At 45.4% G+C, this 14,949-nt stretch overlaps 1 protein-coding gene across 1 annotated transcript in view; it reads left to right on the forward strand.

Annotated features, from left to right (window-relative positions):
* The window catches only part of LOC308308869 (NUAK family SNF1-like kinase 1), a gene marked incomplete at both ends in the record, with an annotated part of 19,546 nt that extends 5,690 nt beyond the window's left edge, over nucleotides 1-13,856 (forward strand). The window contains 6 exons of the mRNA XM_080754328.1: nucleotides 1,005-1,125; nucleotides 3,795-3,946; nucleotides 6,753-6,818; nucleotides 7,301-7,420; nucleotides 11,506-11,638; nucleotides 12,700-13,856. Of these exons, the coding sequence (XP_080610454.1) occupies nucleotides 1,005-1,125; nucleotides 3,795-3,946; nucleotides 6,753-6,818; nucleotides 7,301-7,420; nucleotides 11,506-11,638; nucleotides 12,700-13,856 (1,749 nt within the window). The remainder of the gene's footprint in view (nucleotides 1-1,004; nucleotides 1,126-3,794; nucleotides 3,947-6,752; nucleotides 6,819-7,300; nucleotides 7,421-11,505; nucleotides 11,639-12,699) is intronic.
* Between the last annotated feature and the right edge of the window lie 1,093 nt (nucleotides 13,857-14,949).

The raw sequence follows: 14,949 nt of genomic DNA on the forward strand, positions 1-14,949 counted from the left end.
TTTAAAAGCAGAATAAGAGGATGCAGACACAATATAACAAGTTACTGCCAGTGAGGAAAGCAACTGTGGGATATTGTGCGGCTGTAATGCTTAACCATGTAAGCGCTGTATACTTGCCAAGCTTGCAGATCTGCATTTTCTTAAAGCCAGGTTTTAATGCTGTTAAAGTTTATGTAGCATCAATTCAGCTAATGAAAATCTGGGTACATACAATATATCCACCGTAATTATTATTCACCATATTATCCAAATCTTTTGCCCTCTACTAAATCTCTTTGCTGAAAAAAGTAGATGTACAAGCTCACAACTCATTGCAGGGCATTGTGGATCTCCTAAGTGTTCGCACCCCCAGGCTAGGATCCACGTAGATCAGATTGATTATCTAAATGCTAAACGAGACAGTAATGCAATCTAATTAATGTAAATTACAATCCCATAGACCTTAGATTCAGGTGCTTGCTGTGATGAAAGATAGACCCTTTGACCTTTTTTGACCCCCACGACACGGCACCAGAGAGGCCACATCATCCCGGTCAATACTCCGTACCCTTTACATTTATCTTTTATTGATCCCATGGTTGATGTCGTCAGGACCCAAACAGGCTGGTGGTGTCTAGTATTGACACTGTTAACCAGGATGAAGTGAAATTTGATTCCTGAGTCTTAACTTGCATAGATAGATTTTTCATTAACCACTTTTGGCCACGGACACCCCTATTTTAGGCATTTAAAGAATTCAGAAACAGCGAAAATAGCTGATCTACAAGTTCACAACGCGTTGCATACAGCGCTGCACCGTACAACGAAGTGTAACCGGTAGGGCTTGAGTCAGTTGTTCTCAAAAGGTGAGGTCCAGGCACCCTCAGGGTTCCTTGAGTGGGTTCTAAATGTACAGACTTGAATTAGGCTTTACAAGAGTACATTTACAGTGTTCCTTTCCTTTCCTTTCCTTTCCTTTCCTTTCCTTTCCTTTCCTTTCCTTTTCCTTGCTATGTTTCCTTCAGGTGGCCATCAAGTCCATCAGGAAGGAGAAGATCAAAGATGAGCAGGACATGGTTCACATCAGGAGAGAGATAGAGATTATGTCAGCCTTACGACACCCCCACATCATCTCTATATTTGAAGGTATCTGTCTGTCCATCTCTCTGTGTTTGTGTGTGTGTGTGTGTGTGTGTGTGTGTGTGTGTGTGTGTGTGTGTGTGTGTGTGTGTGTGTGTGTGTGTGTGTGTGTGTGTGCGCGTGCGCGTGCGCGTGTGTGGAAACTAGAGATGATGATGCTCATAGACCATCTCCACTATCACCCTCCTTGACATCTCGCATATGTTGTTTATCATTAGCATAGCAACAAGGGAACATAGATACAAGGACACATTACACACACACACACACACACACACACACACACACACACACACACACACACACACACACACACACACACACACACACACACACACACACACACGCACACACACAGGAAAGTCAATCAAGATGTGTGCATGCTGCATATAGTACACAGTGTTTCCGTCGGTGCAGTGCATGACATCAGCTGACTGCACTGAAGACAGAGCGAGGGCTTGTAACAGCCGTGTTTATTTGTTGTGGTTTGGCGCGGCTCCAGAAGCAGCCACAGAACCTCATAGACACCTCATAAAGTCTCGACCCAACGGGTCGGTGTGCCCTCCAATAAACTGTTCCTGCTGTGTGTTCTGGCCATGCCTTACTACTTATAGCTGTGACAGAGAGAGAGGGGGAGGGGGGGTCTTTTTTCTATTTTTCGGGGGGTGGGGAGGGGGGGGGCTTTTTTTAGTGGTTACTGCTGCCTGGCTGGCGCTTGGATCGTTTAGTTAAACCTCATTTGACCTTAACCCATTAAAACTAGAGATGTGTCGATTGATCGGTGAGTGATCGCGATTGGCCGATAATGCCGATAATCGGCTTTTATTGGTATCGGCTCTGCCGATCTATAAGCTCGATTGGCCGATAATGCAGATAATCGGCTTTTATTGGTATCGGCTCTGCCGATCTATAAGCTAGATCAGCTATTTTCACAATATTTATCTGTGGGGCTGAATGTAACCTCAACTTCAAGAAGTTGAATTGGATACTAAAGGACCTCAGCCTGCAATCTCCTAATGTTTATACTTTATGAAGATAGCTTGCGGTGTGCGAGTGTGCTTGTGTGAGTGCGTGTGTGTGTGTGTGTGTGTGTGTGTGTGTGTGTGGGGGGGGGGGGGGGGGGGGGGGGTTGGAGGGATGTGTTAAGATGCTGCTGAGCCACGGTTTGCCAAATGTCTCCGCACGATGATAAACTGCGGTGGTTTGGTAGGATGCAGGATGTAAACATTGTGACAGTAGAATGGAGGGAAGCAGCGAGATTGCGTCTCCTTCACCCAGACAGTTGTTGATGGACACTGTGCCATGAACACACGGGGAAGGGAAAGCAGACTTGGCAGACCCTGGGAGAAAGATTAGGGTCGAGTACGGCTTCTTAACTGATGTCTACTAGTTCAGGTACATGATAATCGTATCGTGGAGATTACATTTATCGTGATATCGTCCTCCATCATGCACTGGGTTCAATTCAGCTTTTATTTGCCGAGCTGCATATCTGGTACCATTTAAACCCTCTATAATTGGCAAAAGGTACTTACTGTATATATAATATACGTACTTGATACAGTCTTTTTTTCCACTCTCTATCCAATGTCTTTGCCAAAAAACAGCCGATCTACAAGTTCACAACGCGTCACAATGCGACGGGTTGTGAACTTGTAGATCTGCTGTTTTTTGGCAAATGTTCTGCCCCAGGATAAAGGATTTTGATTATCGCGATAATATTGTAAATCACGATTTCTTTTGTCACAATAATCGTGATATGACATTTTCATATCGTCCCATCCCTAGTATGCGGTGGAAACTGAGTAGATTTCACAATGTGCTTCAAATTGCTACTGTGACCTGACCTCTGCTGTGAGGTGCTGCAATAATGGACTGATCTAAAACCTTTTGGCACAAAGCCTTTTTTGGAGGTCAGTGTCCAAAATTGCATATCTATTTGAGGGTCCATGGCATGAAAATGTATGAGAACCACTGCTGTATGAAAATGGTGAAAGGCAGTGTCTTCAATGCATCAAAACATTCCACAGGGCGAATTTCGGCTGCCATTTAAACACTATTAGGGCATTAGCCAAAGATAGAGCACAAGAGTGCGAGGGAAACAGATGGCTGGAGAGAAGTGGTGATACCAAACTCAGCTGGATTTGAAACCCACGTCGTCACAAAAGTAGACCTGTAGCTATCGTATGTGGGACAGCTGCATATTATGACTCCAATGACCTGAATATCAGGAGAGTACTTTTTTGTGTTACATCTCGAGTGTTAATTTAACTATTGTACTTTCAGAGATAATTTAACACGTGATGCGTTATATGATTTGGAACCTCTCTCTCCACAGGTGTGTGCGTCATGTTTGTAGTTATAATGAGGGGCTAACAGACAGTATATAGAGAAAAAATATATATATTTAGAACAAATAACCGACTTAATATTGCTCATGTATTGAGAGAAGCTCATGTTTCATCACGTCACGCTGTGAGCTAGTAGATCTGCTCTTTTCACAATTTTATTGTAATCAGGACAAAAGTTTTTAAATTATTGTGACATTGATTTGAAGTCAAAGCACATCAGACATGGGCTTGAGCTGACCGGTCTCTCTCTCTCTCTCTCTCTCTCTCTCTCTCTCTCTCTCTCTCTCTCTCTCTCTCTCTCTCTCTCTCTCTCTCTGCTGCCAGTGTTTGAGAACAAGGACAAGATCGTGATCGTGATGGAGTACGCCAGCAAGGGGGAGCTGTACGACTACATCAGCGAGAGACGGCGCCTAAGCGAGAGAGAGACGCGACACTTCTTCAGGCAGATTGTGTCTGCGGTCCATCACTGTCACAAGGTAAAGCCCTAGTCTGAGGACGCACAGGAGATGGATGGATGGATGGATGGATGGATGGATGGAGAGATTGATGATGGATGAAGAGACTGATGATGGATTACAAATATTTATGTATGAGAGTACATTTTCCTTTTGCAATATCAATGCATTGCTTCAACTTCTGACATTTCCCTCCAAAACAAGAAAATAAAATGCAATAATATTAGACAAACAGGGCTTAAGTTAATTCATAATGTCGCTTTTCCCTTCCTGGAAATGTGGTCAAGTAGTACATTATATTTTGGTCTTTGAAATGCAATGGAGTGAAAGTCCAAAGACGCAAATACTTAGGTAAAGTACAGATTCTAAAAAAAGAATGTACTCGAGTATGGTACTTCGTTACTGTCGTCCACTGGACAGAACGCAGAATGCATGGATGGAAGAATGGATGGATTGCTGGAGGGAGGGTTAGATGGATTGACGGAAACATTTTAGTGCAAGCGTTACTTCATGGCGTGGAGGGGAAGTGGTGTCCTGCACCCCTCTCACCTCATCCGTCTACTTCCTGTATGTCAACCTCCTCACCTCCCCTCCCCCTCCTCCCCCCTTCCTTCATTCAACACCTCGTCTTCTTCGCCCACACACCGCCTCCCGCCCTTTCCTTCCCCATTGGTCATCCTCTCTCCCGCCTGTCTCTCTCTCTCTCACACACACACACACACACACACACACACACACACACACACACACACACACACACACACACACACACACACACACACACACACACCCATCCTCCTCACTCTCTGTGCCCTGTAGTGTTTCGTACAACGGGGCTGGGTTTCCTCGCAGCTGGGCCGGCCAGCAGCGGTGGTCCTATGATGTTGATGTCACTGCTGTGTGGTGCAGATGATGTCATCATGGCGTCCCTACCAGGCCGAGACAGACACTTGCTGAATGAAAGAGAAGGGGAGGAAGCTGCGTTAGGGATGTTAGGGACATCGCTGATGTCGCTAACATGGATGGTGCATCCACACTAGCAACTACAACACGCTACAGGCTAACATTCATCTTCAATGGAAGCCAGCGACATTAAGACGCAAAGCGACGCCCGACAAAATATACAAATCTCTACAATCCAAGTTGAGCTGACTTACAACTCCAGCTACAAAGCTGTAGTGCAAATGCACCATCACAAGTCGGTAACACTGAGACTATACAAATGGAACTATAGGTTTCTGAACTGTCCATAGCCCACCAATGAGACCCCTAGAGTGAGTAGACGGAAATTGGGCCATCTTATAATGAGTATCAGTGAGGACCAATTATATGAAGATAAATAAGGTTGTAAATGGCTGAAGTGCTCCTTCAATGGAAGAGATCATTACATAGCATGGATTGAACTTTCAGTAAGAACAACAATTACAAGAACAATTCAAGGTTAGAAGGGCACCAGCAATACAATGAAGAAGATAAAGACACTCATGTAAGATTACACATCATTGACTACAGCGTAGATGAGATAAGATATCTTTTTTAAATTGCTTCCTGAAGATTGGCAAGGAAAGTGACGACTTGTGTGACGCATTAGAGAGCCTCATGTCTCTTCAAACAAGTGGCTCTTCCTTAGGAAAAAAAAGAAAAGAAAAGGAAACTGTGAAATCCCCAATGCGCTAAATGTGGTTTATCGGGTTTAACAAAGAAAATACCCCGGTGAGGTCACATCCTGGGCTCCTGTGTCCCACATGTGCACATTCAAGACCGTCAAGACGGCCTGGATGAGCATGTTTTTATCATTGTGCATAATTAAAAGACGCTCGCGTCTTCACACAGACCACATGGCACTTGAAACGAGGATGAGCTCACCAGCCAGCGGAGCGGAGCACAACAAACGGGAATGGTGTGTGAGTGTGTGTGTGTGTGTGTGTGTGTGTGTGTGTGTGAGTGTGTGTGATGACACGTTTGCTTGCTCAGTATGGGGTTCAGTTACAAGTGATTTTGATGTGTGTATGGTGCAGCGACAACACAGCATAACCGACCAGTGGCAGATCTTTTTTTATTTAATTTACTTAAATACTGTACTTAAGTACACTTACAGTATATTCAACTATATAAGCTATCTCGGAGGCAAATACTGTCCGCTACAAACATTTGACAGCTTAGTTACTTGTCACTTAGCAGATTTAGATTATTAATACAAAACATACATTAGCCTAAGTGGCTAATGTATGTTTTACATACATAGTTACTTCTCCCAGAGCTCTATACCAGGACCCCTAATTCTTCTCCTCTCCTCCTCTTCACACATTGGTGATCTACAAGAACAGGTCACATTGTGACTTTTGACACATTGTGACCTTATGTATTGTCTATTTCCGACCCAGCAACGCCAGGGTTCACGTGGTTATCTAATAAATGATGATGCAGTCTTATAGCTTAAGCTACCCAGAAGCACATTAATTTAATTAAACCAGTTTTCCCAGCTTTCAACATTGTGCAACAAGTGATAAACGCATGGATGCATTACTTACAATCCAATAATGATGAGTACTTAAAATTACGTTTGGTGCTGCAAGCATATTTTGTTGCCAATACTTTTGTACTTTTGCTCAAGTAAAGTTTGAATACAGGGCATTCCACCTCCACTATTTCATGGTATTGTACTGGATTACCATAATGCATTCAAAAGGTTATTGCTATTCAGTACACAAAACTAGACACCTAGTATTTGGGTTGTACAGTAGCTGATGCTGTTGATGGGTGTTTAGTTGGTGCCTGTGGGTGTGTGCACTTACGTCTGTGTCCTCTTTTTGGTCTTGTTTTGTAGAACGGCGTGGTCCACCGGGATCTGAAACTGGAAAATGTCCTGCTGGATGAAAACTGCAACATAAAGGTGGGGTCTCAACTCCAAGAAAAAAGAAAAGTTTTAACTCTTGAGAGTGTAGAAACGGGCCCTGTACTCTGAGACACAGAGTCAGTTGACAGTGACATCTTCTAATGAGCATAATTAGTAAAGATAATTTATTTGAAGATAGGTTGAACATGGGTGAAGTGCTCTTTTAATACATTTTGGTCTTAAACATGTGCTATACAGAATATCCATAGCCAAATGATGCATTTTAATTAATATTTTGGACCCTGGAACTACAATGCCTTTATTTATCCATTGTCGCAAATTGCTTACTCAGGGTGGGGGCCTCGTACCGTGAGGTATCTGCTCGGGTTCTCTCTCTCCTTTTCCCCCTTTTCCACACTCTAATAAAATTGAAATTATTTATGTATTCATTTATTCTATTTAGCTATGCTAGAGTATGATTTCTTTTTTAAATATTTGTCCTATACAAGCTTGTTAATCTCATATTGTACCTCTGGCAGATCGCTGACTTCGGCCTATCGAACCTGTATCATAAAGACAAACTTCTGCAGACGTTTTGTGGCAGTCCGCTCTACGCTTCCCCGGAGATCGTCAATGGAAGACCCTACCATGGCCCTGAGGTACAATACGACTACACTATGTTTTTGAAACATATCTATGAAGGTCCTGGTGGTTTTTAGCATTCTGCTGTTCTCTAAAGGTGTCTAATGGATTTTTACCCCCCCAAAACCGCCCTCTCTGTGAAACTGCAAGTTGATATCAGGGACGTGGCATATTAGTATTTCTACCACTTTTTGTGGTCACATTTTCAGATACTGGATTCTGATTGGCTTAAAACAGTGGTAAATCAGTCAACAACCTTGAGTTGGCTCATGGAACCCGCCCGCTATTTGTATTCTGAAACAATTAATGATTGTAACTAAATAACCTTGCAAGTTACAACTGTGTTTTCTTTCATTTATATGGTAGAAGTGGTAGAAAATCAATTTACCATTCGAGCCACAACCCTGAAACAGTGGTAAATCAGCCAACAAACCACTCCCTCTCATGGTAAAATGGCTTACATTCATGAGGGGTTGACATTTTTTTAGCATGTCGTTTTATTGATCAGAGATTTGTTTTTCAGAGAATTGAACCACACTTTGGATATGTGAAATGCATCTTTAAATATGTATTTGACCGGGGTTCACCAGGGCTCTAAACATGGTCTATACCTTCTCCTTTCTACACAAATTTTCTTTGCAAAGAATAGACAATCTACAAGCTCACAACACGTCGCAATGCGAGTATTCTTCGGTGGGTGACATCGCAGCACAACTAAGTGTAAAATAGGAAAAACTCTAACCCTAACCCCCTAAATGTAACCACTAGTATGAGAGCTTGTAGATCAACTGCTTTCCCAGAATATTTGCCCCAGACGCTAGGGTGCATGTGGCTCAACTCAGAGTGCACAAATATTACAGGTCCATTTGGTTACAATTGTACACTCTCAGCGTCACAAACGGATACATTGATGCTGCGTTTCTTTTTTTGGGCCAACCTTCGCTTGCAATCTATATACAGGACGGGGATCTTTCTGGGTTTCGGGGTGGAATGGCAGACATGTTACATAACAGTGTTGGTTCTTTCTAATCTAGATTAATGACTAAATGAGGCCTGGAAACTAGAACACTTCATTAGGGAACCGGAGCTCCGAAATAACTATCAGTTTCCCAAAAACCACACGGTCTCATTCTGGAGGAGGCCGCGTTTCTTTTCTTTTTTTTTTTTTTCTTTTTCTTTGCTCGGCTCGATTGGCCAACGTTTGCCTGCCCTGTGCACGACGTCTGAAAATAGTAACGGTGATTAAAGATGAAAATCCGGAGATGCCAGAAACTTAAAGGAAATTCCCAGACTCACTTCTATGTAACTGATGGAGGGGACAATTTCCCAAGACAACAGGAGAGAACTCTGGCTGTAGTGTGTGTGTGTGTGTGTGTGTGTGTGTGTGTGTGTGTGTGTGTGTGTGTGTGTGTGTGTGTGTGTGTGTGTGTGTGTGTGTGTGCGTGTGTGCGTGTGCGTAGTCCAAACCTTTCAGCGAACACATTGTCCTAGGAGGAAGTTGGCTTCCATTCCTTGGTTGCCTGGTCACTCTCTCTCTCTCTCTCTCTCTCTCTCTCCCTCCCTCTCTCTCTCTCTCTCTCTCTCACACACACACACACACACACACACACACACACACACACACACACACACAGCAGGGGTACCGCCAGACCTCTCACCGGTTTCCTGAAACAACTGTTAGTCTAGGGCTGGATTTTTATAGCATGACAGAGCCAACAGTCAGCACCTCAGGCCTCCCCGCCGGACCAAACACACGCACACGCACGCACGCACACGCACACACACACACACACACACACACACACACACACACACACACACACACACACACACACACACACACAGGATCATGAGTGTGTTTCTAAGATATCACCGTTCCCACTCGCTGTTATTCTATGTCTCATTAGCTACAGTACGACCCCACCCTGACTGTGAATCTTACATAAGTAACACACACACACACACACACACAATTTATTTCCCAGGTTAGCAAGTCAAGGCAGCAGGTTAATCACCCATTGTTTCTGAGTTGTGATTTCAAGGAGTGATTCCTGCAGGGTATCACAGCCATCTGATGCCTGTCAGAGAAAAAAGTCTCACGCAGCTAAATCCAGAGTATTTGTGTAACTCTGAAAGTGGCCCATTGCAGGTCAATTATTTACAGAGAGGTCTTCAATGTTTATTTTTTGGAGCGGTGAAAGCGCTCCCAATGAACAGGTATATCCGTGGGTATGTGGCTGGGTGGCTGGCTGGGTGGCTGGCTGGGTGGCTGGCTGGCTGGCCGGCCGTGTCCGTAGCCTGGGCAATACCTTGAGTGGCCACACACAACACACTAGTTAAAGGAGGGGCGCTGTTTTGTGCAGGCCAGGCACACTCACCACTCACTCACAGGCACAGTTTACACTCACTCACTCACTCACATAGGGTACAGCTGCTCAAATTCACCGCTCCACTTCGAACCGAGGTTTGATTTTTTATTTATTTATTTATTTTCAGGCCAAGGCGAGAGAGATGAAGCATGGACCCCAACTACATATTTTATCAAAAGAGGAAACCTTTTCATACATTTCTCAGATAGCTTGAGCTTTATGGACTTTTTTGACAGCACTGTCATCAGTATTGTGTAAATTATTTTCATGCGGATAGGCAGTGTTGGGAAAGTTCAAGTTCAAGTTCAAAACTTCTAAAATGAACTAGTTCATTTCATAATTCCACATTTTGAACTAAAGTTCATGGTTCCCCCAAATGAACTAACTTAGTTATTTTTAGTTATTTTTTAACCATATTTTTTTTTATACTATTCAGGCTATTCAAATGTATTTATTTTTTTAGACGTTGCTGCAAGCTATTATTTGTCAAAAGTATTGACATAACCCATAGAATCACACACACCAATTATTTCATCCAACTTATCATTGAGGTGCCCACAATATTTAGGTGCCCAGACTTCCTGCGCCCTTATTGTGAAGGCAGAAGTTTCGAACTGTCGCGCACATCTGCATGTTTTCCGCGTTGGTTAAAATACAGTTGCTGATCTACAAGCTCACGTCGCCTCGTGGATGCGACGCATTGTGAGCTTGCAGATCTGCTATTTTCGGCATGCAACACACATCATACGACCAAGTATACACATGTTTTACTTTGGCGACGACTTAACGAGGAGGAGACTCACACACAGCGAGCGCTTCATGTGAAGAGAAGCTGGGTGCTATTGGAGCATGTGAATGTAAAGAAAGACGAGAGGACAGACGACCGCGGACCGCCGCACAAACGGGCCGACGAGCACCGTTCACGGACGTCAGAATGAACGTGTTCGATAGAATGCGATGGAAAAACACTGCACACATACACATGAGTTATATGAATGCTCCAGATTTGACTGTGTGTATGTATGCTGCTAATCAGTTGCAGAACGTAGCGTCACTCACATCACCTCGCCAGAAGATTACACGAGCCACTTCAATCATGTCAGAAACACAAGCTGGAGAGCAATCCAAAGATGACAGGGAGAAGATAAGATATTGGCCCTTTTTCTGGTGGCTTTGAAGCTACTCTATAAACTGCAATGGTTATAGCTCAATAGACAGCCTAATTAACCTGCATGGTACTGTGTAAAAGCGATAAGGCCTCTCGCCATTTGGCTGGCCTCAGCAGGAGGGCGAAAATACTTGCGGTGAAACAACAAACAAAACGCGACTGCAATCGCCTGTTTCTGCCAAGACAAGCAGAGACCCTCTGAATGCCTCGAAATAGATCTCAGTTCGTTATCGTCCCTCCAAAGTGCTGACAGTAATGTTGGACTATTTCACGGAGGGCCGGTCTTTCACAGTGCCGATATAGCTGGATCTGATGCCCTGTGGGATTACAATTAATGGAACATATTTAGAACTTGTTGTTATTTGGAACAACATTAAAGGGATAGTTTACCCCCAAAATTACTTTTTTTTCTCCTATCCATTACTCACACCGTGGAGACTTTCTTTTAGTCGCATTCCTAAGTCAATAATTTGATAATCTGCTGTTTGTTTGTTTTTTGTTACCTTTTTAGCAAAGATTTGCTCCTCACAGTAGCCTGTGCCTGTGTTGTTGTTGTGTTGTGCAGGTGGACAGCTGGGCACTGGGGGTGCTGTTGTACACGCTGGTGTACGGGGCCATGCCGTTTGATGGAGGCGACCACGTCAAACTCATACGACAGATCAGCAACGGGGAGTACAGAGAACCCACACAGTCATCAGGTAAGCTGCCGAGCAGTGGCGTCAGTTCAGCAGAAGCTAAGGTATGGCAACATAACTGGTGTCTTGCACGCGCCTTAGCAACAGGCATGATGCATTTATTTTAAGAAGTAATTTCCCCCCCCCCCTGTAGCAAGGTATGGCAGCTGCCATACCCAATTGACGCCTCTGCTGCCGAGCATGCTCGCTGTTGCTTCGTGCCCACTGTAGACCGGTGCTTCCCAAACATTTTAGCTCGAGATCCAAAAGAGAAATTGGACGTTTGCCTGTGAATTTATGGCATTTCTTAGATGGGTTATTTGTTTGTTTTAAACAAATCTCTCTCTCTCTCTCTCTCTCTCTCTCTCTCTCTCTCTCTCTCTCTCTCTCTCTCTCTCTCTCTGTACATGACTGAGACAAATTCCTTTTCTGGGGTTTCTCAGAAGCAAAAAAAAAAAGAGAGCGAGAGAGAGAGAGAGCTATTGTAACAGAACTCAGTAGCGTATTTAACAGAATTACGCAACTGCCTTAAGTGAAACAGCCTGAAAAGTCACAGTAATCCCCAACCTCTAAATGCACACTTCCACTCACAAGAAGAAAAAAACAATGGCCATCTTTGTCTTATGTGGCTAAAGCCATCACTCCCCTGGCAGTGTTTGATGATGTTTAATTTAGGTCCAAGAATGTTTGGTGAACCCTAGAGTCACCAGACTATAGGGAGATCTTTGCCTACCAATATGTCTGGTGACAAGTCTTTATTCAATGTAGTGGCTTGAACTGCGGGGAAAGAACACACTTTAAAACAAACTGCACAGCAGAAGTTGGTGGCCCTTTTCTCTGCTGTTTTATCCCCTAAAGAACACAAATCTTGTATTCTGGGGCCCCCTGGCACATATATATATATATATATATTATATATATATATATATATATATATATAAATCTGACAACCTCAGACAAAAAGGTTTGAGAACCACTGACTTAGAAGGCATTCCCTGTCAAATAAACATAAAAAAACACGTTACAATTGGCCTGAGGTCTTGATGGCTTAAGTAACTCAAATCCTTGTCTTTCCGGCTTTCCAGATGCACGCGGCCTGATCCGCTGGATGCTGATGGTGAACCCGGAGCGGCGTGCCACCGTGGAGGACATTGCCAACCACTGGTGGGTGAACTGGGGCTGGAAGAGCACCGTGTGCGACTGCCAGAGCCAGCAGAGCCAGGGCTCCCCCATGCTGGCACGCTTCATCGACTGGCATAACCGCACGGGCGGCGGCGGCGGGGGGGACACCGGCAAAACCACGAGGGCAGAGAAAACGGAACCCCACGCGGGCCGGAGAGGCCTGAAGAAAGCCATGAAGGAGAACGAGGGCGTAGGAGGAGGGCGCCACGTCGGCTCGACGGGGGAGGACAAGCAAGGCCTGAAGAGGCCCAAGGGGATCCTGAAGACGCGCACCTCCGACCAGAGGTCTCAGAGCGTGGGGGAGCTGGAGCTCCGGCGCTCCCTGCACTTCCAGGACGGAGGTGTGACCTTCATGGTCGGGGGAGGTAGAGTCGAAGAAGAGGACGAGGACGAAGACCAGGTGTGCCTGGGCGGCTCACCGGCTAAGATGGTTCCCGTCCTGCCCAAGAAGGGAATCCTGAAGAACAGCCAGCAGCAACAACAACCGCAGCAGCAGAGAGAGTCCGGCTACTACTCGTCGCCCGAGCGCAGCGAGTCCTCCGACCTGCTAGGGTGCAGCAGCAGCGCCGTTCTCGTGGCCCCGCCGGCCAGCTCGCCGACAAAGAGGACCTCAGGGAGAAAGGGAATCTTGAAACGCAACGGGAAGTTCTCCTCGTCTGTGCACGGCGGGCGAGACGGAGGAGGACACCTTCCGCCTTCTACGTCGTTCCACGGCGAGTTGGGGAGCGCCGGCGGCTGTGACTCGGGTCTCTCTCGCAGCCAGTCGCGGCCTTCTGGCCTCGTCTCCGAGGAGATGAGCCTGTCCACGGGCTCGGACTGGCCTCCCAGCGCGCCCCAGCCCAACATCAGGGCCTGCGTGTCGGCAGAGGACCTGCTCCAGCTGGCAGGCTTCAGGGGGCTGCAGGCCCCTCCGGGGACTCTCCACGGGGGGAAGGTGAGCCAGCCGTCCCCCTGCTCGCCTGGGGACAACGGGAGCTTCTCCCTGCTGGGGGACATGGACGACGTGACCCAGGTCTATCAGAAGGCGCTGGACATCAGCTGTACGATGAGGGAGACTTAGTGATTCGTGACGTGCTGGGACAGCGGTGGACGCACGCACGCACATACAGACACACGTGGATTGAAGAGAGGTGAAGGAAACTCGGCCACACCCTGAACGTGAACTATGTTTAAACGTAGCATATACAAACGAAATGTATAAGCACAAAACTCATTTCCATGTTTAGAGCCTTTTTTTATTATGGGATTGTCACTGGAAGTGTGACCTGAGAAGTATTGTTTCCCCCCCTGAACATTTCAGGCTCTGCTGCTTCACATGTTTACATCTTCTACAGAGGAAAGCTGGGTTCTGTACGTTATTCCCTTTGCTTTGTTAGACAGTACGGTGAAGGACAGAGGAGAAGATGACATGCGACACGGCAGGGTCAGGAGACACAATCCAAAGGCGGGATGTCACACGTTGTGTGTTCCTGTACGGCAGTGGTTTTCAACCCTTTTCATACCAAGGCCCATTATTTATTTTGCATTTGAGCCACGGACCACCGTTTGATGAGATGTATTCTCTCAGACCCGAAACATAATAGAATATTTTGTCATTGGATAAGGTTTCGCCCACAATTCCATGCTGTATTGATGTGGTGCCATAGGAGCGATAACAGGCAAACATTGATCAAAATAACAATTCTTTTACATTCTCTAAGTATTGTAAGTAACACAGATGTTTAAAATAATGTAACTCTTCAGAGTGCATAGAGTCCATTTGGCTTAATTTTACACTCTCAAGAGTTAAAGATCTTTAAGGGTCCATTTGGTTGCCAACTTAACATCATTCAGCTGGGGACCACCTGGAACCCCCTCAAGGACCACTGGTTGAGAACCACTGCTGTACGGTAAAACACACCCGAACCACCACAAGACCCTCGTTAGCCCATATACTCTCGCTAAAACTAGGTTACGTTTCCTTAACACCGGCGAGAGGACTCGCCTAACTCGAACCCTGTCTCATGTGAACTCTCACCTGAACAACAGAAGCGTCCTACTCTGTACACTAGCAGCCCTGAGGTGTTACATGGGACATAAAAAAAACGCCTCAGGAGCGCAGGTCATGAGTCCACTTCTGCATATCATGAAATTATCCCATAACTCTGTTAAAC

This window comes from Nannobrachium achirus, assembly GCF_963921795.1.
Source record: "Nannobrachium achirus genome assembly, chromosome: 23".
Classification (NCBI taxonomy): Eukaryota; Metazoa; Chordata; class Actinopteri; order Myctophiformes; family Myctophidae; genus Nannobrachium; species Nannobrachium achirus.